The sequence below is a fragment of the Erpetoichthys calabaricus genome, chromosome 11 (genome assembly GCF_900747795.2).
Source record: "Erpetoichthys calabaricus chromosome 11, fErpCal1.3, whole genome shotgun sequence".
NCBI lineage: Eukaryota > Metazoa > Chordata > Cladistia > Polypteriformes > Polypteridae > Erpetoichthys > Erpetoichthys calabaricus.
In genome coordinates, this window is record NC_041404.2 from 60,374,164 (window position 1) to 60,397,644 (window position 23,481).

A 23,481-nucleotide genomic window follows, 5' to 3' on the forward strand; every position below is an offset into this window, starting at 1 on the left:
TTGGACTGTGGGAGAACATGCAAACTCCACGCAGGGAGGACACGGGAAGTGAACCCGGGTCTCCTAACTGCGAGGCAGCAGTGCTACCCACTGCGCCACCGTGCCGCCCAATATAATATAATATAACATAACTAGGAGGCTCTGCCCCCTGCTTGCTTTGCTCGCCAACCCCCAGGCGGGCGCTACACGCTGCCTACTTCACAGATCTTTCACTCACATATGGGGATGCGGTTGCATTTATCCTAGTGAATAATAAAATAACTGCATCAGCTTAAAAGCATATGAGACTCGGACACATGCTAGGTGCACATTGGACCAGGGTTCAAATGCAACTCTTACACAGCTGTGGTCATGGAGACCTTTGAGCGCCTTATGCTGAACGACCTCAGGAATGTTGCAGAAGACTTCCTGGACCCTTTTCAGTTTGCATACTGAGCCCACCGGTCTGTAGATGATGCCGTGGATTGAGGTCTGAGCTTTATGTTCCCAACACCTCGATAAGCCAGGGACAGATTTCTCGTTTGTGGACTTGAGCTCTGCTTTTTTAAACTCTAAAACGCTGCCATTGTTAGAAGTGATGTTCATTCAGCAGTGTAGGTGTGGACTGAAGCTATGGAAGTTGTTCTCCAATTTTAGGAGGATGTTGAAATTATCCCTTCATTTAAATAGGCGACGGTGTCCAGTGTCAACAGTAGGTTGGCATAAGGTCACAATTGATTATTGTAGTGATCCTTGTGGCAGCAGTTTAGATTAATAAAGGCTGGAAACAGAATGACTGGAGAAGCCTGTAAATAATGCATATGTAGTAAAGTCGCAGGTGATTCATTCTGAGAGTTTCTGTACCCACCATTGCTGGGCCGTCCCTTCATCTCCGTCTCTAATACTCTGCAGATTACGGATTGTGGTGTAAAGTGAGGACTAAAAGGACTGAAGACAGCACCTCAGTTGTAGGCATGCAGACTCGATAACAAGTGACATGCAGGCCCTCCCAGTGTGAAGTTACCAGCTTCTCGTTTTTGACTGAAGTATTTCTTCCTCTTTCTCTTCTTCTTCTTCCATTTTAATCTGGGGGTTGCTATTTTTGCTTTTGACCAGACTTCTCCAATAGATGTTTCAGTATGACTTGCAGCCGGATGCCTTTCCTGCACAGAATTTCAGCTTTTCCTAAGTTTAATACTGCGTGGCTATTAATCATCCAAACTGTTATCATTTGAGAGCAATTTAGTTGCACATCATTGAGTTATGCAGAGGAGTCCTTCAGGTACGAACAGACGGATCGGCTTTTCCTATGGAAGATCATTTGTGCCCAAAGTAAAAGCACGTTTACCACATTGAACTGCGATACGTCTGCAAGCATCTCCAGTTTAATCGTGTTGTAATTTGAAACATATCAGCCAGATGATTGATTGCTTTTCATTATGGGACACAATTTTTGTGTCACTTTAAAAGGCAATAAGAAAAGCAAATTGTGGTGCGCGGTGCCATAACTCAAAGCAAAGCAGCCGTATTAGCAGCAGCTCCGCCTGTTTGACAGGAGACCTCGCTTTTGATTGTGACAAAATGAAATATCATCAGTAAGAGGAGAACAGGCGTCCCGGCTGGGAACAAAGACAGTTTCTTACCAAAACAGGAGGACAGATGGATGAAGAAATAGCTTTGTGCCCAGCCGGACTAATATGGGGCTTGGACCAGCAGAAGCCCGGAGTTGGGAGCAGTTCCATCCCCCATATGGCAGGGGGCAGTGGTCCTTGTGTGGCAGCCCAGTCAGGACACCTGGTGGGGTGTTTGAGAGTTGGAGTCTCCTTGTTAGGGACCCTAGGTGCCAGCAGAGAGGGCTATCAGGGGAGGACTTCCCTACTTTCTATATGGCCTGGAAGTGGTCCCAGGTAGAGCACCGGAAGCATTCGTGGGTGCGACTTGAAAAGAAGCCCACCGCCTCACATCGAGGAGACAGGGTTGGAGGGGTGGGGAGGGCGATGTGGGCAAAACTCAAAGGAGAGAAGAGAGAAAGGTTTTCATCCAGGATGTCTCTGTACATTGCTGCAGTCATCTTCCCCTTTATCCTGACTAGTCTCCCAGTTCCCCACTCGCCAGCTTTGGGGGCACGTACCTTAACTCCGCTTAGCTAGCGAACGAGAGAACAATTTAAAATAAAGTGTTACTTAGGTCTTGATGAGTTTGAGTCCAGATATTCTCTTAAGTGTATGCCACATTGAAAAGATTCAGATTGTGGATCGTGATTTTGTGTTAAAAGGATTGTGATATGATTTTTTTTTGGAAAGATCACCCACCCCTAATTTGACTAATTAAGTTTTCAAATTTATGTAGGATTCATTAACCCTTTGGTGAGCTACTTGGAAAGGGGTTGCGAGCTACCGGTAGCTCAAGAGCGACGTGTTGGAGACCCCTTGTCTAACACACTACTTGGTCACCTATTCCATGTGTCTGTGGTTCTCTATGTCAGCGTTTCTCAACCTTTAAGTATTTGCGACCTGAGTTTTCATAACAGTTTTAATCGTGCCCCCCTAATGTTTTTTGAAAGGAGCCCACTAATACCAATTTGTTCTTTTTTAATTAATGATATATCATAGATGCATATTTTGTTATACCTACTTAACTTTTATCGACATTTATCTAACTCTATATTTTTTTTCTAGTATCAGAATGTAGTTTAAGTTCATTTGTTTTGGTTTCAATAGGTGTATTTTTCATATTTTCAATTCTTGTTTTCTTTTATTCACATCTTCGCGTCCTCCTTTTTGTTATTTTACGCCCCCACCCCACAGTTTGAGAACCACTGCTCTATGTGAAGAAAAACTTTCTAATGTTTATGTGAAATTTCCCCTTAACAAGTTTCCAACTGTATCCCGATGCTCTTGATGGATTAATTTTATAGTAACCATCTTGATCCACCGCACTAATTCCCTTTATGATTTAAACACTTCAGTCATTTCTCCACTAAATCTCTGTAAAGGCTCAGCTCTTTTAATCTTTCCTTATAACTCATCCTCTGTAGCCCTGGAATGAGCCGAGTTGCTCTTCTCTGGACTTCTCTTGTGCTGCTATGTCTTTATGGAGACCAAAACTGCACACAGAACTCCAGATGAGGCCTCAACAGTGTGTTATAAAGTCTAAGCAGAACCTCCTGTGACTTGTACTCCACACATCAAGGCGCTATATAACCTGACATTCTGTTCGACTTCTTATTTTTCTAGTATCAGAATGTAGTTTAAGTTCATTTGTTTTGGTTTCAATAGATGTATTTTCATATTTTCGATTCTTGTTTTCTTTTATTCACATCTTTGCACCCTCCTTTTTGTTACTTCACGCCCCCCTAGGGGGGCCTGCCCCACAGTTTGAGAACCACTGCTCTATGTGAAGAAAAACTTTCTAATGTTTGTGTGAAATTTCCCCTTAACAAGTTTCCAACTGTATCCCGATGCTCTTGATAAATTCATTTTATAGTAACCGTCTCGATCCACAGCACTAATTCCCTTTATGATTTAAGCATTTCAGCCATGTCTCCACTAAATCTCTGTAAAGGCTCAGCTCTTTTAATCGTTCCTCATATCTCAACTCCTATAGCCCTGAATCAGCCTGGTTGTTCTTCTCTGGACATTTTCTAGCGCTGCTATGAGGTTTTTGTAGCCTGGAGACCAAAACTGCACACAGAACTCCAGATGAGGCCTCACCGGTGTGTTATAAAGCTTCAGCATCACCTCCCTGGTCTTGCACTCCACACATCAAGGCGCTATATAACCTGACATTCTGGTAGCCTTCTTAATGGCTTCTGAACACTGTCTGCCAGTTGAGAGTGTTGAGTCCACTACGACTCCAACATCCTTCCCATATGGCGTACATTCGAGTTTTCAGACCTTCCATTGTGTATTGAGACCTCTCTTTTTTACTTCCAATGTGTAATACGTCACATTGACCACTGAGCCCATCAAGCCCGTATGTTTAGCTAACTGCTACGCTCTCTCGATATCTCATCTGGATTCTTCTTTAAGGTTGTCAAGATTTCTACTCGCTTTAAAACCCAAAGACCCAACACAATGTTCTTCTGACAATAAACATCTTTAATTACAAGTTTCCAAATAAATTATCCATCACATTACATACAGATGACAAGAACTGATGACTTCTCCATATACAGTAACTACAATACACACACGACTACATGTCATACTGTAACAGTCCAAACTTAAAAGTTTAATGAAGAGTGTAAAAACTGTTTTACATATTACTAAAAACAACTCTTTTTATAATTTTATGGAAATATATGAGTGGAATGTCTGTCGGTCATGTTTCAAATCTCATATTTCATTTCTAACGATTGGCATTTTGAAAGATTTATGTACAATATAGGACAAGTCTAAAGCTTTAGGTACAGGATGCCACACCCAACAATTTACACCGATCAGCCACAACATTCAAAGCACTGCCAGGTGAAGTGAATGACACAGGTGATCTCCTTAAAGTGCTGGAAGAAGAAGGAAAAATGGAGTAGCGTAAGATCGGAGCAACTTTGACAAGGGCCAGATTGTGATGGCTAGACAACTGGGTCAGAGTATCTCCTAAACGTCAGGTCTTGTGGGCTGTTCCCAGCATGCAGTGGGTTAGGTGGTCTAAGGAAGGTGACTGGGTCATGGTCGCCCAAGGCTCTTATGATGTGTGTGACTAGCACGTAAGGTCCAATCCCAAGGAAGAGCTCCTGTGACACAAATGGCTGAAAAAATTAATGCTGGCCACGAGAGAAAGGTGGCAGAACACACAAGTGCAGTACTGCATAGCCACAGACCAGTTAAAGTGCCCATGCTGACCCCTGTCCACACTAAAAACACCTACAATGTGCGTCAGAACTGGACCATGGAGCAATGGTAGAAGAAGTTGGCCTGGTCTGATGAATCACATTTTCTCTTTGATTATGTGGACAGTCGGGTTTGTGTGCGTCATTCTCCTTAGAAAGATATGGCAGCAGGATGCATTATGGGAAGTAGGCAAGTTTGATGCTCTGGGTAATGTTCTGCTGGGACAATTTGAGTCTTGGCGTTCATGTGGATGTTCCTTTGACATGTACCCCCTACGTGACGATTATTTCAGACCACGTTCACCATTTCACGGCATCGGTGTTCCCTGATGGCAGTGGTATATTTCAGCAGGATGAAATCTGCTGTTAATGTCTTGGTGCAGGACACCTTCAGAGGTCTTGCGGAGTCCGTGTCTCAATGGTTCAAAGTGCTTTTGGGGGCACCAGGGGGACCTACACAATTTCAGGCAGGTGCTTTTAATGTTGTGGCTGCTTAGGAAGTTATCTCTCTATATATAAAATCCACAGTCTGTCTGTCTGTCTGTCTGCTTTTCAGGAGAGAGCTACTTCACAGATTTAGACCTGGTTTTTTTCTATATATTGCTTGAACATTCCGGATGATTTTGCAACTTCTCACATTGAGCTAAGTATTACAGTTCGCTTGCGGTACTGATTTATTAGCAAAACTTTGAGAGAGATGCAGTAGGCCGAGGTGGGGGTGGGGGGGGTTTGGCTTTGGGACCCCCCCCCGACTCAAGCTCCAGCCTCAGGGCATGTACCTTACTTCCGCTTAGCTAGCGAACAAGAGAACTACTTCACGGATTTAGATTGGGTTTTTTTCTATAATTTTCTTGAACATTCTGGTTGATTTGATGACTTCTCTCATCGCGCTAAGTATCATAGTTCGATTACAGGAGCAATTAATTCACACTAATCTGAGACAGAGGCTGCGGGCCAAGAGGAGGGGGAAGCGTGAGGTCAGGAGTGGGGAGCCAGACGGGGCCCTCCTCACTCACACGCCTTCTCGGCGCTTTCCTTACCTCCGCTTAGCTAGTGAACGAGAGAACTACTTAACAGATTTAGATCAGGTTTTTTTCTAGAGTTTTCTTGAACATTCTGGTTGATTTGGCGACTTTTCAGTATTACAGTTTGCTTGCGGGAGAGATATATTCACGCTAATCTGAGACAGAGCCTGCGGGCCGAGGGGAGGGGGAAGCATGACGTCAGGAGGGGGAGCCAGACAGGGCCCTCCTCACTGTCCTGTTTCACTACTACACGGGTGGCCGCAGGAGACGGCTAATAATAATATTTGGTATATCCCCTGCTCCCAATTAGGAAATAGATGCGCTTCAATAATTTATTAACAAGAATGATAGGGCAACATGTGATTGTCGAAAAATTTAAAAATTTCAAGATACAAGCCAGGCTACGTTTCAAATTCTGTCACACAGAATGGAGGTCGTACTGTTCAACAAAACAAAAGTTTTGAAAGTGCATCAGTTTTCATTCAGATCATTTATGTAAGGGTCCTTTTTATAACCTTCTTCCGCATTCAATGCCACGTTCAGCTTATGCCAGAACACTCGGGTGCCCTTATCATTTTCAGGCCACTTTAAATACGTCTTCTTTTTCACCATTTTCCTCATTCTGTAGTAGGGGGACAGCTTACTGGTTGGAATATCTTCCAGAAACAGCAAAATCAGAATATCCTTCTTCTCGTCAAATAAGCGGAAACTTGCTAACTGGATCTCCCTAGAACACCACTCACTTTCCAGGTAGTTTCGGCTAATAATACAAATCGTTTTGCGGCTCTTGTAGATGCTCTCCACGATGTTATCAATGATTGGCTTACCGGGCTCAAAGTCGCGGTGGTGTAGACACAACTTCCAACCCTCGGTATCTTCCAGATGTGGCACTAGCTCTCTTAAGACCCATGGCTCATCTTTTGTATTGTATGATATAAACGCATCATATTCATAGCAAATCATCTTCTCTTTGTTTTGAAATCTGTGTTTTTTGTCATATAGAAATGCTAAAATAAGGTAATAACCATATATAAGGTGCCACCTAAGGAAGTGATAAATAAAAGAAACCACCAAGGTAACAGTTACCAGGGTTGTAGATGAGATGAAGCATATTAAATTGATATTTACGACACAAGAATCAGTTCTCATGCTTTCTAGCGTCATGTCTTTCAGATTTGGTGGATAGCCACAACGGAACTTATTGAAATAAATCACTTGAGTATGAGGGTTGCTCAAGGACCAGTTTACGAACCAGGCATTATCACAGTCGCAAGTAAAAGGGTTCTGCTGCAAGTCCAGATACTTCAGTAACGGAAGGGAACGAATGAGAGTTTCATTTATCGTATTCAGCTCATTGCGTTTGCCTCTCAGTACCTTAAGCTTGGTTAGGTTAGCACGTATGAGGAAATCTAAAGACTCCAGGCGAGACTGAGACAAAATGAATTCCGTCAGGCTGGAAACCATCCGGAAGACTCTTGAATCGATAGTACTTAACACATTTTTACTAAGGTCAAGGAATGACAGCATAGGCGTATAGCTAAAGGTGTCTGGGTGCAGTTCATTAATGTTCAGATTACCGGCATGCAGTTCTTTCAAAGATGTAAGCCCTTCTAGAAGGTTAGAAGGGAAATTAAGGAGACCGTTATGACCCTGACTGTTAATCGTTAGACGATTCAAAAACTTTAACGAGAGAAACGGAGGATATGACAACTTGTCTGTGCTTTCATATGAAAGATAGTTATCGAAAAACTGAAGTTCATTCAGGCCAGTCACCCCAGTAAACACGTCTGTCTTTCTGAAAGTGTCCCGAGTGAGCTTATTACTCCCCAGCAGCAAAGCTTTTAAGCGTTGTAGGCCTAAAAAGGACCCCTCTTCAAGGGAAGAAATCTGATTATCTATAAGGTTAAGTTCTTTTAAAGAATTCAAGTACAGGAATGTAGAATTCTTTATAGAGCTCAGCTTATTGATGCGTAGCTCTAAAACCTCCAGTTTGCCCAGGCTGGGTGATAGTGGACCTTGGATGCTCAAAATGAGGTTACTGCCAAGCTTTAGGACTTGCAAATTAAACAAATTGCTAAATAAAGAACCTGTGATTAAAGTGATGACATTACCAGCTAAATTCAGATACCTCAGGTTTGTCAAGTTCATAAAGTCATAGTTTTCCAAATGCTTGATCATATTGTAACTGAGGTCAAACGTCTGCAGACTGGTAATATTCTGTGTCGCATTCGGAACAGCAGTCAAGTTATTGTAGGATATGTTTAAAAAGCCCAATCTGTTTAGGCCTTGAAATAGCGTCTTTGACATATTTTGCAACTTATTTTTTGATAAATCAATTTCTTCTAACTGCCTACAGTATTCAAGTTGTTTCTTTTGCAAGGAAATGAATTTATTGTTCTGCAGACTCAGAACTCTGAGCTTAGGAAGTACTAAGCAGGTTACATTCAAATAGTCTTGCATTGTTTGACTTTGTAATTTATTAAGGTACAGTTCTTCTAAAATGTTACTGAAGCTTCTTAAAATAGATTGCATTTGCGAGTAGGACACGTGAGTGCCATTTAAAAATAACCTTTTTACGCCACTTACAAAGGATGTATTTTTTACTTCCCACTGGAAACCATTCTTTGAACCGGAATAAGAAAGGTCCAGAACTATAAGATTAGGAAATATGTCAGAAGTGATCTTCAAGTATCTAAAAGGATTATAGGACAAGTCCAGGACCTGTACATTCAAAGATAAATTGGATATTTTTTCTGTACTGAAATCTGAGAAATTGTTGCCTCCCACGTATATTTCCCTCAAACGGAAATGTTTTAAAACCTCTCGAATCTGCTCAATGTCGAACAAGGCGTTAAAGCTCAGATTGACAACTCGGAGGTTTGAAAGAATTTGGAAGGTACTAGGCTCAATGCTTTTAATATGGTTATACCCCAGGTTCAGCTCCGTGAGGTTGTTCAGGCCTTTAAACATGCCACCTGAAATCTCCCTCAAAGCATTGTGAGCGAGATTCATTTCATATAGGCTCATCAGATCCTTAAAGACACCTTCCTCCAGAAAGCCAATATGATTTTTTGATATGTTCAGAATACTCAGGTTGGTAAGGTTCTTGAAATTCCCTTCCTTCAGCTGGGAAATATAATTGATTGAAATGTCTAAGACTTTTGTGTTATGAGGGATATCAGAAGGCACCTGATGGAAGCTCATCTTATAGCAAAGGACTTTAAGCCTGTCAGTGTAGTTTAAGGAGCCGTGCACTGTACAGTTCCTTATGAAATATCCTTCTGCTGGAACAGTCCACATGATGAGGCATAAAAAGAGACAGCTTGACATAATACAAACTTTATCCAGAATATGCCTCTCCATCTTCAAAAACTGATGAGGAAACTGTGAAAATGTCCCATGTATAATCCTTGTCCACAAAGACGGCATTCACTGTTGATTACGTAGAATTATTGTGTCATGGTTAACTGAAAAGAAAAAGAAAATCATAGGTTTAGGCACACATAAATATATTGATGAGATACACTGAAAAAAAGGGAAACGGCAGGTTGTTACTATTTACAAAAATCTATTTCCTTCATATTACATGTTGTCACACACGTGCCCTTGGGAGTCAACCAAAGGGACCAGGAAATGACAATTCCACGCCAGGCCAGGGGGCGGTGGGGTGCACTGAACCTCTCTCTTTTCTCTCCGCAGACCAAACACGAGAAATCCTTCCTGTCCCGGCCCCGAGGACATCACTTCCTGTCCCGGTCACGAGGATGTCACTTCCTGTGATCCAGCTATAAAAACCCCTCATCCTCCATTCTTAAACAGTTCTGTTTTGGACTCTAACCAGTACACATTGTACTCTACTTTAAATCCTTTTGCAGCTAGGGAAACTATACGGGTGGCTGTCCCAAACCTTCATTGTGTGTCCGGCTGTTTCTTTCACAATGTATTACATCCCACTTTTGAACATAACTCGATCGTGTTTCATTTATTGAATCTTGTGAGATGTGCAATATACTACTTTCAGTCATTTAGGCAGAAGTCAAAATAGTTCTATTTAGTCCTCACTGAAAATTAATAAGCACCAAGCATATTCATCGTCAGCGGAGACGGGATAACATGGCGGTAAAGTCATGTGACTTTCAAAGAAGCAACAGGCTGTGGGTTTGAGTTTTTGTCGTCGGTTAACAGCAAAAGGTTAGTGAAAGGGTAAATTAAGGGTAAGGGTAAATTTCGCACAAACATTAGGAAGTTTTTCTTTACACAAATAATGACAGACACTTGGAATAAGCTACCAAGTAGTGTGATAGACAGTAAGACTTTAGGTACTTTCAAAACTCGACTTGATGTTTTTTTGGAAGAAATAAGTGGATAGGACTGGTGAGCTTTGTTGGGCTGAATGGCCTGTCCTCGTCTAGAGTGTTCTAATGTTCTAAATAAAAGTTAAAAAATACACAGACACACACACGAGAAATATTCAGATAGTCATTTAAAACTCTTGATCACACAGACTAACGTTACTTTGTTTTGCGTTTTCCCTTGTATTCTCTTTTAGCGTTTTATCAACTATGCGCACTGACTACCGTCACAAGTCAGTAAATGTACTATTAAGTTGTCCAGATTTACTCGCTTAGTACGGGTACGTTTACGTACTTAAAAAAACAAAAAAAAAAGTTCAGGTTTTCATTACGGGTCAACAACTTTGAGCATTGCTGTTCATTAGGATTATAACATCGCTCAACCAGATAAATACTATTAATACAAACAAATAAATAATACACCCGAATACAATACAATGCAGTTGCCAAATTTGCTCATTTGAAAATTTAAAAAAAAAAATTATTTTGTGAATGAAGATGCCAAGCAGCAATTTTTGCACTTTATATTTTACTAATATTTAACATTTATTCTATAATATATACATTTACATAAATATAAATAAACTAGCTGTGTAATCCTGTGCTGTAAAAAGCCTGGGCTCCTAGAAACTATTGAAATTGTCATTAAAAAAAAATTGAAATGCAGAGTCGGTGCTTTCGCTTTGTGGACGTGCTCGCCCCCCTTTGTCTATCAGCGGCTAAGCGAGTTTCTCTCTTGTTTGTCTTTCCTCGGCGGTTTCATTTTGGCGACGGTGTCGATTTCTTTCAGCTTCATGCTGTAGCCTTGTACGTCTTTCTTCTTCCAACTCGTTACCTTGAGGCCACTTTGCCGGCTCTTTGAGCTTCATGCTGTAGCCTCGCACTTCCGGGCCGGAAAGACAGACAGACACACACACTTCCACGTGTAGACGTTTATATATATATATATATAAGATTTATTTTATAATATAACTCCAAGTCCCAGAATGCCCTCTGGGAATCCTGGACACCTCTACACTCCATGGGAGCTGCCATCTAGCGTCTTGTGGGAGGCAGTGTGCAAATATTGCTGCCTTCCCCCATCCTTCCAATCTCAGGGCTTCCTGGCCGGGCTGAGTTGCCTGCTGTCTCTTACAGTGTTCAGTATCGATGACAATACAATAATCCGTCAAAACCGATGCAATTACTAACAAATTTTGCCGTAATCAATGGTTATGCGATTCCAATTAACGCACACAGGTCAATGGCGGAGAGAGAATATAGTGAGATATAGCAGCATACAAATAAGAGACGCAGCGGTTGTCCCCACTTGCCTCTTCCAGTGAGTGGAGTCGGGCCCACTTTACTTGTTTACTCTTGCGAAGGAGTAGCCTTGATGATTACGATGAGGATGTATTGCCGTATGCTTGCTGTTCTGTTGTCGATATATATACTGTATATATTTTTTTGCAGCGACCGAGCGCTAATCCCATAAGAGCCTGAGCAGAAAAATAGAGAACAAAATATAATTTTTTTTAGTATTCAAATAGTTCTGCAAAGAAGATAAATTATGTAATCCTTTTAAAGAAGCTTCCTGTTCATGAAAAATGATTAAAGAAAAATAATTTGCAAAATATATAATTTTTTTTTTTTAAGTAAAACGATTTTATTTACTTTAGTTATAAATGCACTGAAAAGCAAAAAATACATTTTTCTTTAACCATAATTTTCATGGTTATATGTGACTAAATAAAATTGCGAGGAGCACATAAATTAATTAATTCAATCAATTAATAGAATAGCTACTTTAATCATAAAATATTAAAAAAAAAAACAATATTGTAATTCCCCACCATGCTAAATAAGTTTCAAAAATTGTTTGAATCAATTAATTTTTGGACGTCCCACGATTTTATTTATTCATATATATACAGTGGTGTGAAAAACTATTTGCCCCCTTCCTGATTTCTTATTCTTTTGCATGTTTGTCACACAAAATGTTTCTGATCATCAAACACATTTAACCATTAGTCAAATATAACACAAGTAAACACAAAATGCAGTTTGTAAATGGTGGTTTTTATTATTTAGGGAGAAAAAAAAATCCAAACCTACATGGCCCTGTGTGAAAAAGTAATTGCCCCCTGAACCTAATAACTGGTTGGGCCACCCTTAGCAGCAATAACTGCAATCAAGCGTTTGTGATAACTTGCAATGAGTCTTTTACAGCTCTCTGGAGGAATTTTGGCCCACTCATCTTTGCAAAATTGTTGTAATTCAGCTTTATTTGAGGGTTTTCTAGCATGAACCGCCTTTTTAAGGTCATGCCATAGCATCTCAATTGGATTCAGGTCAGGACTTTGACTAGGCCACTCCAAAGTCTTCATTTTGTTTTTCTTCAGCCATTCAGAGGTGGATTTGCTGGTGTGTTTTGGGTCATTGTCCTGTTGCAGCACCCAAGATCGCTTCAGCTTGAGTTGACGAACAGATGGCCGGACATTCTCCTTCAGGATTTTTTGGTAGACAGTAGAATTCATGGTTCCATCTATCACAGCAAGCCTTCCAGGTCCTGAAGCAGCAAAACAACCCCAGACCATCACACTACCACCACCATATTTTACTGTTGGTATGATGTTCTTTTTCTGAAATGCTGTGTTCCTTTTACGCCAGATGTAACGGGACATTTGCCTTCCAAAAAGTTCAACTTTTGACTCATCAGTCCACAAGGTATTTTCCCAAAAGTCTTGGCAATCATTGAGATGTTTCTTAGCAAAATTGAGACGAGCCCTAATGTTCTTTTTGCTTAACAGTGGTTTGCGTCTTGGAAATCTGCCATGCAGGCCGTTTTTGCCCAGTCTCTTTCTTATGGTGGAGTCGTGAACACTGACCTTAATTGAGGCAAGTGAGGCCTGCAGTTCTTTAGACGTTGTCCTGGGGTCTTTTGTGACCTTTTTGAGTCGTCTCTGCGCTCTTGGGGTAATTTTGGTCGGCCGGCCACTCCTGGGAAGGTTCACCACTGTTCCATGTTTTTGCCATTTGTGGATAATGGCTCTCACTGTGGTTCGCTGGAGTCCCAAAGCTTTAGAAATGGCTTTATAACCTTTACCAGACTGATAGATCTCAATTACTTCTGTTCTCATTTGTTCCTGAATTTCTTTGGATCTTGGCATGATGTTTAGCTTTTGAGGTGCTTTTGGTCTACTTCTCTGTGTCAGGCAGCTCCTATTTAAGTGATTTCTTGATTGAAACAGGTGTGGCAGTAATCAGGCCTGGGGGTGGCTACGGAAATTGAACTCAGGTGTGATACACCACAGTTAGGTTATTTTTTAACAAGGGGGCAATTACTTTTTCACACAGGGCCATGTAGGTTTGGATTTTTTTTCTCCCTAAATAATAAAAACCATCATTTAAAAACTGCATTTTGTGTTTACTTGTGTTATATTTGACTAATGGTTAAATGTGTTTGATGATCAGAAACATTTTGTGTGACAAACATGCAAAAGAATAAGAAATCAGGAAGGGGGCAAATAGTTTTTCACACCACTGTACAATTTAAAGAGATCGTTATTTTCATGGGAATTGGTACATATGCGTTATTTTCACTTTTACTTTAAAGCTTTAGTAAAAACAGTATTTGAAATTAACTTTTCTTCAAGATCGCTTTGAATTTTTTATTCCGTGTTTGGACTTGCATCCTGACAATACAACGTATAACTGCCTGAGTGAATATCATTTATTTCTCTCTAATAAATAAAACAACTTATTCGAATGTTTGTCCATGCTCTTTCTTCTTCACTTAGTCATTGATATGTCATCTAGAATGCATGAAATTATTGTCCTGATAAAATTTATAAGAGCTGAAGGTGCAGGAAGTGTGTCTGATAAAAGCACTCACACGACTGAGAGGTTAGATGACCGTGGTCTTGTTTGAAAATGGTTGTAAGTAGGGCGTGACTTGAAAGAATCTAATGGCAAACGTCACTGTCTCGAGGGACTTGCTTCCAAAGGTTATAAGTATGGCATGACTTGAAAGAATCTCATGTTAAAAGTCTCTGTCTCACGGGACTTCATACCACGGCAACGTTTTTGGAATCTTTTAATTCTCGATGGCAACACGAATTAGACGATCTACAAGTCTCCGACTTAAAGTTTAAATCCGAACAATATATTCGATCTGTTTTCGCTGTTCCATTATTTCACTGAGTAATAATTTCCGTTTGTTTGCGCTAATGCGATCTTTACTATCAGTTTTTTGAGACTTTCAAATTTTTGTACTAACCTGCTTTGCATGTGTATCGCGCCAACGTTTTTGAATTCTTTACGACGTTCTACTTTGTTATCTACTCTTTGTCTTTTACTTCCGGCCCCAGGTGTGGTTAGGTTAAATCTCTTGGCACAAAGTCTCGTCTTGCAGGATGTGAAAGTGTCTCTCTGACAAAATCACGTCTCATCTCCTTCCAAGATTTTTTTTATAATAGAGAGATATATTTTGTTTTTAGATTTTTAATGAAGGCAGAGTAGTAGCACAGAGCTGTCATTCCTGCCTCATACAGCAGGGTCTGCATGGAGTTTGCATCTTCTCCCTGTGATTGTTATCAGTGAGTGTGTTTAACTGTGGGTGTTTACCCATTTCAACACTGGAAATGTATCAGTAGCTGTCACTGTGCTATGTGCAAATATATTTTACAAATCTGCCTTTCCTACTGACATGCACAGTTAACACAGAGACAGATTTAGCACAGGGGCTCATCAAATAGAACTGCTAGGGAAGCATTATAATATAAGACAAGACAGATAGAGACAACTGGGAAATGGGCAGTCTGACTGAGGACTGTTGTATACTATTTTTTGTCTGTCAAAATCAGCATGAAACTGTATCCTCTTTTGCCTTGATTGGAATTGCATGATTCAGCTAAGTGGGGGCCTGCACGTGAAGAAACAGTAAAAAGCCTTGGAACATTGGCTGGTACACCTTTGAAGCTGATGGACGGAAGGGAGATAACGTCATCCGATCCTGAAATTTCTTCCTCTACAATGGTGAAAATGGCAGACTCTACACCTCGGGCCCCCACTCCCAAACTGGGTTTTCCATTGGCTTGCTTCGCCTGTTATGCAGTGTAAGCCATCATTAAACCAAGCTAAGTTATTTCTCTTGCGTGATTTCTTACTGCTGTATCACTAAGGGAAGGGTATCAGCATTTTATATTATATCTATATAAACTGCTCAAAAAAATGAAATGAACATTTTGAAAACACATCAGATCTCAGTGGGAAAAAAAAATCATGCTAGCTATCTCTACTGATATGGACTGATATGGTAATGTGTGAGGAATGAAAGGATGCCAAATCGTTTGATGAAAATGATCAACCTACAGATGGCTGAATTCAAAGACAAAGTGAAAAAATGATGCAGCAGGCAGGCTAGTCCATTTTGCTGAAATTTCATTGCAGCAGCTCCAAATTGTACTCAAAAGTTTGTACGGCCCCCCGCGTGCTTGTTTGGATGCCTTACAACATCATAATGAGATGATAGATTGTGTCCTGGGGGATCTCCTCCAAGATCTGGACCAGGGCATCACTGAGCTCCTGGACAGTCTGAGGTGCAACCTGGCGGCTTCGGATGGACAGAAACATAATGTCCCACCCAGAGGTGTTCTACTGGATTGAGGTCAGGCAAGTGAGCGTTGGGTTGGCAGTCAATGGTATCAATTCCTTCATCCTCTCGCCACATGAGGCCGGGCATTGTCGTGCACCAAGAGGAACCAGCATTGGGTCTGCCAATGGGTCCAAGGATTTCATCCCAATACCTAATGGCAGTCCTGTGGAGCCGTTGTCTAGCCTGTAGAGGTCTGTGCGTCCCACCATGGATATGCCTCCCCAGACCATCATTGACCCACCAACAAACCGGTCATGCTGATGTTACAGGCAGCATAACGTTTTCCTCGGCTTCTCCAGACCCTTTCACATCTTTCACATGTGTTCTCATCTGTGAAAAGCACAGGGCGTCAGTGCTGGACCTGCCAATTCTGGTATTCTATGGCAAATGCCAATCAAGCTCCACGGTGCTCACTAGAGGACGTTGAGCCCTCAGGCCACCCTCAAGAATTCTGTTTCTGATTGTCTGGTCAGAGACATTCACACCAGTGGCCTGCCTGCCTGCTGGAGGTCACTTTGTAGGGTCTGGCAGTGCTCATCCTGTACCTCCTTGCCCAAAGGAACAAATACTGGTGGGTCCTGCTGATGGGTTAAGGACCTTCTACGAGGGGCCCTGTCCAGCTCTCCTAGAGAAACTGCCTGTCTGTCTCCTGGAATCTCCTCCATGCCCTTGAGGCTGTGAGACTGGGAGACACAGCAAACCTTCTGGCAATGCCATGTATTGATGTGCCTGCCATCCTGGAAAAGTTGGACTACCTGTGCCAGCTCTGTAGGGTCCAGGTATGGCCTCATGCCACCAGTAGTGACACTGACCGTAGCCAAATCCAAAATGAGTGACAAAACAGATGAGGAGGGAAAAATGTCAGTGGCCTCCCTCCACCTGTTAAACCATTCATTCCTGTTTTGGGGGTCGTCTCATTGTTGCCTCTCTAGTGCCCCAAAGCAGCTGAAACTGATGAACAAGACCCTCTGCTAATTCACTGACTAGATCAATAGCCCACAAGTGTCACTGACTTGATGCGATACTCGGATTACAAAGTGGTCCTTTCATTTTTTTGAGCAGTATAGTTTTAGGTTATGTAACACGTTGCAATTACAAAATAACTCATTCCAAGGGAGCTAACACTCCCTGCTGGATTCAGTAGCGCACCTCATTAACCAAAACATGTTAAGTCCTGCTGTGAAATAAATAACATTTTTTTACCATACCTAACCTGAGTCCCCGGGCATTCATCACACTGTTTAAAAAAATCTGTAATGAATAACTGGATATAAACTAAGCAGATACTTCATTTATACATTTCTGCTGCTGGATTGTACTCCCTCTTATTCCTGATTGCCTGTGTTATTCTGCCTTTCAAAGTACCGTTGTGTCAACCACCATCTTTGCTTCTTGCTTTACACTCGGTGCTGCTGTAATAGTCACTGGCTACTCATGACACAAAATGAGCAGGTTTACTCCTCAGCATGTGCTGGGTTACATGTATTCCTATAACGTTTATTCAGTTCTTGCCACTGGAATGCATGCTACATTCATGAATAACTAACTAGCTGTCTCAAGATGACGGGAGGGTCTTTTGCAAAATAGAGCCATAAACTTCTGTAGCTTTCAACAGTCAATTTATTGAGTTTGGCACTTTAAAGGCATACATTATGACAAAGCATTTTACTCAGCCAACAACATAATAATAATAATAATAATAATAATAATAATACATTTTATTTATATAGCGTCTTTCCCATGCTCAAGGCACTTACAGAATATAATAAAGAACGGCAGAGTATACAGTATATAGCATTGTACAAACCAGATAAATAAACAAAGAAGATTAAGACAGTGAATTCTGAAAAAAAACAGACAACATAATTGATGGTCACACACACACACACAGGTTACATTAGCATCTTGACAGAGAAGTAAACTGAGAGAAGGGTAATAAAGTCAAGTAGAAGTAAAAGCCTTCCTGAACAGAGTTTTGAGTTGTTTTTTAAAAGAATTCATGGAGTCAGCTGACCTGATTAATTTCGGTAGGTCATTCCAGAGTCTGGGCGCTATACAGCTGAAGGCCCTGTTGTCACCCATGGAGTGTAGATTAGTGTGGGGTACAACAAGATTGCCAGAATCAGAGGACCTTAGTAGGCGGGCAGGCACATAGTGATGGAGTAGGTCACTGATGTAGTTTGGCGCGAGGTTATTTAAGGCTTTGTAGGTTATTAGTAGGATTTTATATTCGATTCTCTAAGACATAGGGAGCCAGTGAAGACGGAGCAGGATGGGTGTGATGTGCTCGCTGCTGCTGGTTCGAGTAAGGACTCTTGCAGCTGAGTTTTGAATAAGCTGGAGCTGTGATATAAGATTAGAAGGGGCACCTGCCAGTAGGGAATTACAATAATCGATGCGGGATGTGATAAAAGCATGGACAAGTTTCTCAGCATTAGAGAAGGTGAGGAAGGAGCGAACACGGGATATGTTACGGAGGTGAAAGTACGAAAGTTTCTTAATGTGATTTATGTGGGCGGAATAAGAGAGGGAGGAATCAAAAATGACACCAAGATTTTTTACAGTAGAGGCAGGTCTGATGAGATCACCGCCAAGATAGACTGGGAAGGAGCTCATTTTATTAAGTTGCATTTTAGTCCCAATTTGCAGGAGTTCAGTTTTATTGCAATTTAATTTTAAAGAGTTCTGCTCCATCCAGGTTTTAATTTCACTAAGGCAGGTTGTGAGCTGAGGAGGCTCTGATGAAGTTCCACTTTTAACACTGAAGTAGAGTTGAGTATCATCTGCATAAAAATGATAACCCAGTCCATAGCTACGGATAATATGGCTAAGGGGAAGCATGTAAATACAGAAAAGTAGACATGACCAGCATTATCAGATTAAAACTCAAATGAAATAAAAATGTAAGTAGCTATAGAACAGAAGAGGGTGCAGACATTAGACCTGCTGGATTACAACTCAAGGGACTACAGTTCAGTGTCTGGCTTCATGGCTGTTTGTGCTGAGCCTGGCTGTTGTTTCCTCCTACTTTCCAAAGACATGGATATGAGGCTAATTAATGATGTTAAATTGTTCCACAATAGATAGATAGATAGGTAGATATTTTATTAATCCCAAGGGGAAATTCACATACTCCAGCAGCAGCAGCAAACTGATACAAAAAACAATATTAAATTAAAGAGTAATAAAAATGCAGGTAAAAACAGACAATAACTTTGTATAATGTTAACGTTTACCCCCCCCCCCCCAGGGGGAATTGAAGAGTCGCATAGTTTGGGGGAGGAACGATCTCCTCAGTCTGTCGGTGGAGCAGGACGGTGACAGCAGTCTGTCGCTGAAGCTGCTCTTCTCTCTGGAGATGATCCTGTTCAGTGGATGCAGTGGATTCTCCATAATTGATAGGACCCTTTTGAGCGCCCGTCGCTCTGCCACAGATGTCAGACTGTCCAGCTCCATGTCTACAATAGAGCCTGCCTTCCTCACCAGTTTGTCCAGGCGTGAGGCGTCCTTCTTCTTAATGCTGCCTCCCCAGCACACCACGGCATAGAAGAGGGCACTCGCCACAACCGTCTGATAGAACATCTTCAGCATCTTATTGCAGATGTTGAAGGACGCCAGCCTTCTAAGGAAGTATAACTGGCTCTGTCCTCTCTTGCACAGAGAATCAGTATTGGCAGTCCAGTCCAATTTATCATCCAGCTGCACTCCCAGGTATTTATAGGTCTGTACCCTTTGCACACAGTCACCTCTGATGATCACGGGGTCCAGGAGGGGTCTGGGCCTCCTAAAATCCACCACCAGCTCCTTGGTTTTGCTGGTGTTCAAGTGTAGGTGGTTTGAGTCGCACCATTTAACAAAGTCCTTGATGAGTTTCCTATACTCCTCCTCCTGCCCACTCCTGATGCATCCCACGATAGCAGTGTCGTCAGCGAACTTTTACACGTGGCAGGACTCTGAGTTGTATTGGAAGTCCGATGTATATAGGCTGAACAGGACCGGAGAAAGTACAGTCCCCTGCGGCGCTCCTGTGTTGCTGACCACAATGTCAGACCTGCAGTTCCCGAGATGCACATACTGAAGTCTGTTTGTAACATAGTCCACGATCCATAGAGCTGCTGAAAAGGCTGCCACTCTCGGTGGCGCCCGAGCCACGAAGGATGATTACGAAGTCACAGTATGAGTCACAGTATGATTAAGAACAGAGCAGTGTGTGACTGTGTCCTATGATACACCAGAGGTCTGCTCAAAGTTGTTCCTTCTTATAACAAGGACCTATAAATACCTGGGAGTGCAGCTGGATGATAAACTGGACTGGACTGCCAATACTGATGCTCTGTGCAAGAGAGGACAGAGCCGACTATACTTCCTTAGAAGGCTAGTGTCCTTCAACATCTGCAATACGATGCTGCAGATGTTCTATCAGACGGTTGTGGCGAGCGCCCTCTTCTACGCAGTGGTGTGCTGGGGAGGCAGCATAAAGAAGAAGGACAAACTGGTGAGAAAGGCAGGCTCTACTGTAGGCACAGAGCTGGACAGTTTGACATTCGTGGCAGAGCGACGGGTGCTGAGCAGGCTCCTGCCAATCATGGAGAATCCACTGCATCCACTGAACAGAATCATCTCCAGACAGAGGAGCAGCTTCAGCGACAGACTGCTGTCACCGTCCTGCTCCACTGACAGACTGTGGAGATCGTTCCTCCACCACACTGTGTGACTCTTCAGTTCCACTGGGGGGGGGGGGGTAAACATTAAAATTATACAAAGTTATTGTCTGTCTGTATACCTGCATTGTTATCACTCTTTAATTTAATATTGTTTTTTATCAGTATGCTGCTGCTGGAGTATGTGAATTTCCCCTTGGGATTAATAAAGTATCTATCTATTTATCTATCTATCTAACACAATGTAGGCGCATCACTGTAATCAAAGAATCTCTCTATTATAAAAGAAAATCTTGAGACGAGACTATTGCCAAGAGACGTTAAAACATTAAAATTATACAAAGTTATTGTCTGTCTGTATACCTGCATTGTTATCACTCTTTAATTTAATATTGTTTTTTATCAGTATGCTGCTGCTGGAGTATGTGAATTTCCCCTTGGGATTAATAAAGTATCTATCTATTTATCTATCTATCTAACACAATGTAGGCGCATCACTGTAATCAAAGAATCTCTCTATTATAAAAGAAAATCTTGAGACGAGACTATTGCCAAGAGACGTTAAAACATTAAAATTATACAAAGTTATTGTCTGTCTGTATACCTGCATTGTTATCACTCTTTAATTTAATATTGTTTTTTATCAGTATGCTGCTGCTGGAGTATGTGAATTTCCCCTTGGGATTAATAAAGTATCTATCTATTTATCTATCTATCTAACACAATGTAGGCGCATCACTGTAATCAAAGAATCTCTCTATTATAAAAGAAAATCTTGAGACGAGACTATTGCCAAGAGACGTTTTCATTATTATGGTAATTACTAAACATTATTAGTGTGCCTCTCCTTTCACTACAGGACATATTTTACAAATGCAGTGTCCGCAAGGCCTGTGCAGGACCCCTTACACCCCTCACATGGACTTCTCACACTTCTGCCATTCAAGAGAAGATACTGCAGCATCAGAGCCAGATCTTCCAGGCTGCCGGAGAGGTTTTACCCCCAAGCTGTCAGACTCCTTAACACCAGGCTGCCCTCTGGGACCTTCCACACGGCCTCAACCACCTTGAAAAACAGAACTTTTATACATGTGAACCACTGTCCTGTGAATACGAGTGTGCAGGTAGAGAAGAACTGAAAATCTCATACTGACCTTTAAGGATTTTGACACTCTTGATATCCTTCTGCTGTGAAACATTCTAACCTGTCATTGTTTACACATGTCTTAAACATCTATTGTCATGCACTGATAATTTCTGTATTATCTATATCTTTTATTTATTTATTATATTACATATCTATTGACTATATTTATGTATCTAGATTGCAAATACCATACATTGCATCAATGTTCATATTGGTTACTACACGTCAGTATTGCTGCTACTTCTTTGTCTTGTTTGTGTTTTAATTTAAAATTAATTTAATAAATATAATAATAAAAAATAATTAATTTATTATTTGCACTTCATGTTGTTACACTGTGGACCCTGAGCTTCACAATTTCGTCTATCTGTATACTTGTATATGGTTGAGATGACAATAAAGTTTGCTTTGACTTTGACGTCCCGCCCTCCTCTCCACCATTTCCAGTTAACGGCCCACGCCTGCGGTCCTCTCACCTCTCATTGGTGTGAATGCTTTTGTCAGATGCAGTTCCTGCGCTCTCTCTCAGCTCTTATAAATTTCTACATTTTCCTCACTTTAAGTTCCCAATTAAAGAAGACTTATTATGTCCAAATCTTATTGAAGAATTTCATCACGAAGGGTTATCAACAGAAAAAAAATGAGTACACGGGCAATCCTAGCACAGAGAAACTATGAAATCAAACAAATTAACGTGAAAATTGTTGATCAGTTACACTGCAAATTGGTTAAATGCGTATCAATAGACTCTGCTGAAACAGTTGGTGGTGATGGTGTGGAAGATGAAAATATCAACTTACAATATCACAAAGAACATCTTCAACCATTAACACCATCTGGTATTCCACCAGCCGAATTACTGTTGAAAGAAGGATGTATCGTAATGTTATTGTGTAGTTTATGTCTGAGTGATGGGCTATGCAATGAGACAAGATTGGTCAAACAATTCTGACATGTAAAATTTTAACAGGCGACAAGAAAGGTAATGTAGTACATCTTTAGGGGATAACCTGAGACACCAACAACAACATTAGTTAGCATGGAAAAAGAGTAAGGTCCGATGGCCAGGGGGGGACAGAAAAAAAAAAAAAAAAAAAACTCCAGACGGCTGGAGAAAAAAATAAAATCTGCAGGGGTTCCAGGCCACGAGACCGCCCAGTCCCCTCTAACATAAATGATCAGTCCTCTTTGCAGTTATACATTATGTTGTCACGATGTAAGTCCAAACACAGAATCAAAATTGAATGCAATATAGACGAAAAGTTAATTCCAAATATTGTTGTTACTGAAGTTTTACAGTAAAAGTGTAAGTTTAAAAAGTATTTGCACGTTAATTTCAAAGCCAAACAGAACGAAAATGTTTAACTCAACGAATACCTCTAACGCAACATGAAACATAATTTTCTTTCAATTGTGATGGACGGCCGGCAGCTGATCCTGGCTGACACACCCAGGACGCTAGATGGTGTCTTCCCTGTAGCCTAGAGGTGCCCTGGATTCCTGCGGGGCACCATGGGAGATGGAGTTTGGCTTCACCACCCTGCTGGGTACCGTGGGTGCCACCGTGTGACGCTGCAGGGAGACAAGGGGATTTTTGTTTCCTGTATAGCCCGGAAGTACTCCCAAGTCACGGGGACAGAAGAACAGAAGTACTTCCGGGCTGAAGAAAAATACAAGTCTCCATCTGACCCGGAAGTGCTAATGAATCACATGGAGAGAAGGACAAGAGCACGTTCGGGTCAAGAACTATATGAAGGACTGGTGGAGACCCTGCAACCGAGCCGGAGTTGGGAGGTAGTGTGACGGAGCTGATTATTGATTTATTGTGTATAGTGGTGGTGGTGCTTTGAA

At 41.4% G+C, this 23,481-nt stretch overlaps 1 protein-coding gene across 1 annotated transcript in view; it reads right to left on the bottom strand.

Moving 5' to 3' along the window:
• Positions 1 to 4,186: 4,186 nt before the first annotated feature.
• LOC114660449 (toll-like receptor 13) overlaps positions 4,187 to 23,481 on the bottom strand; it is a 49,157-nt gene continuing 29,862 nt past the window's right edge. Inside the window, exon 3 of the mRNA XM_028813148.2 lies at positions 4,187 to 9,302. Coding sequence (XP_028668981.2) covers positions 6,307 to 9,264 — 2,958 coding nt within the window. The 5' untranslated portion in view covers positions 9,265 to 9,302 and the 3' untranslated portion in view covers positions 4,187 to 6,306. The remainder of the gene's footprint in view (positions 9,303 to 23,481) is intronic.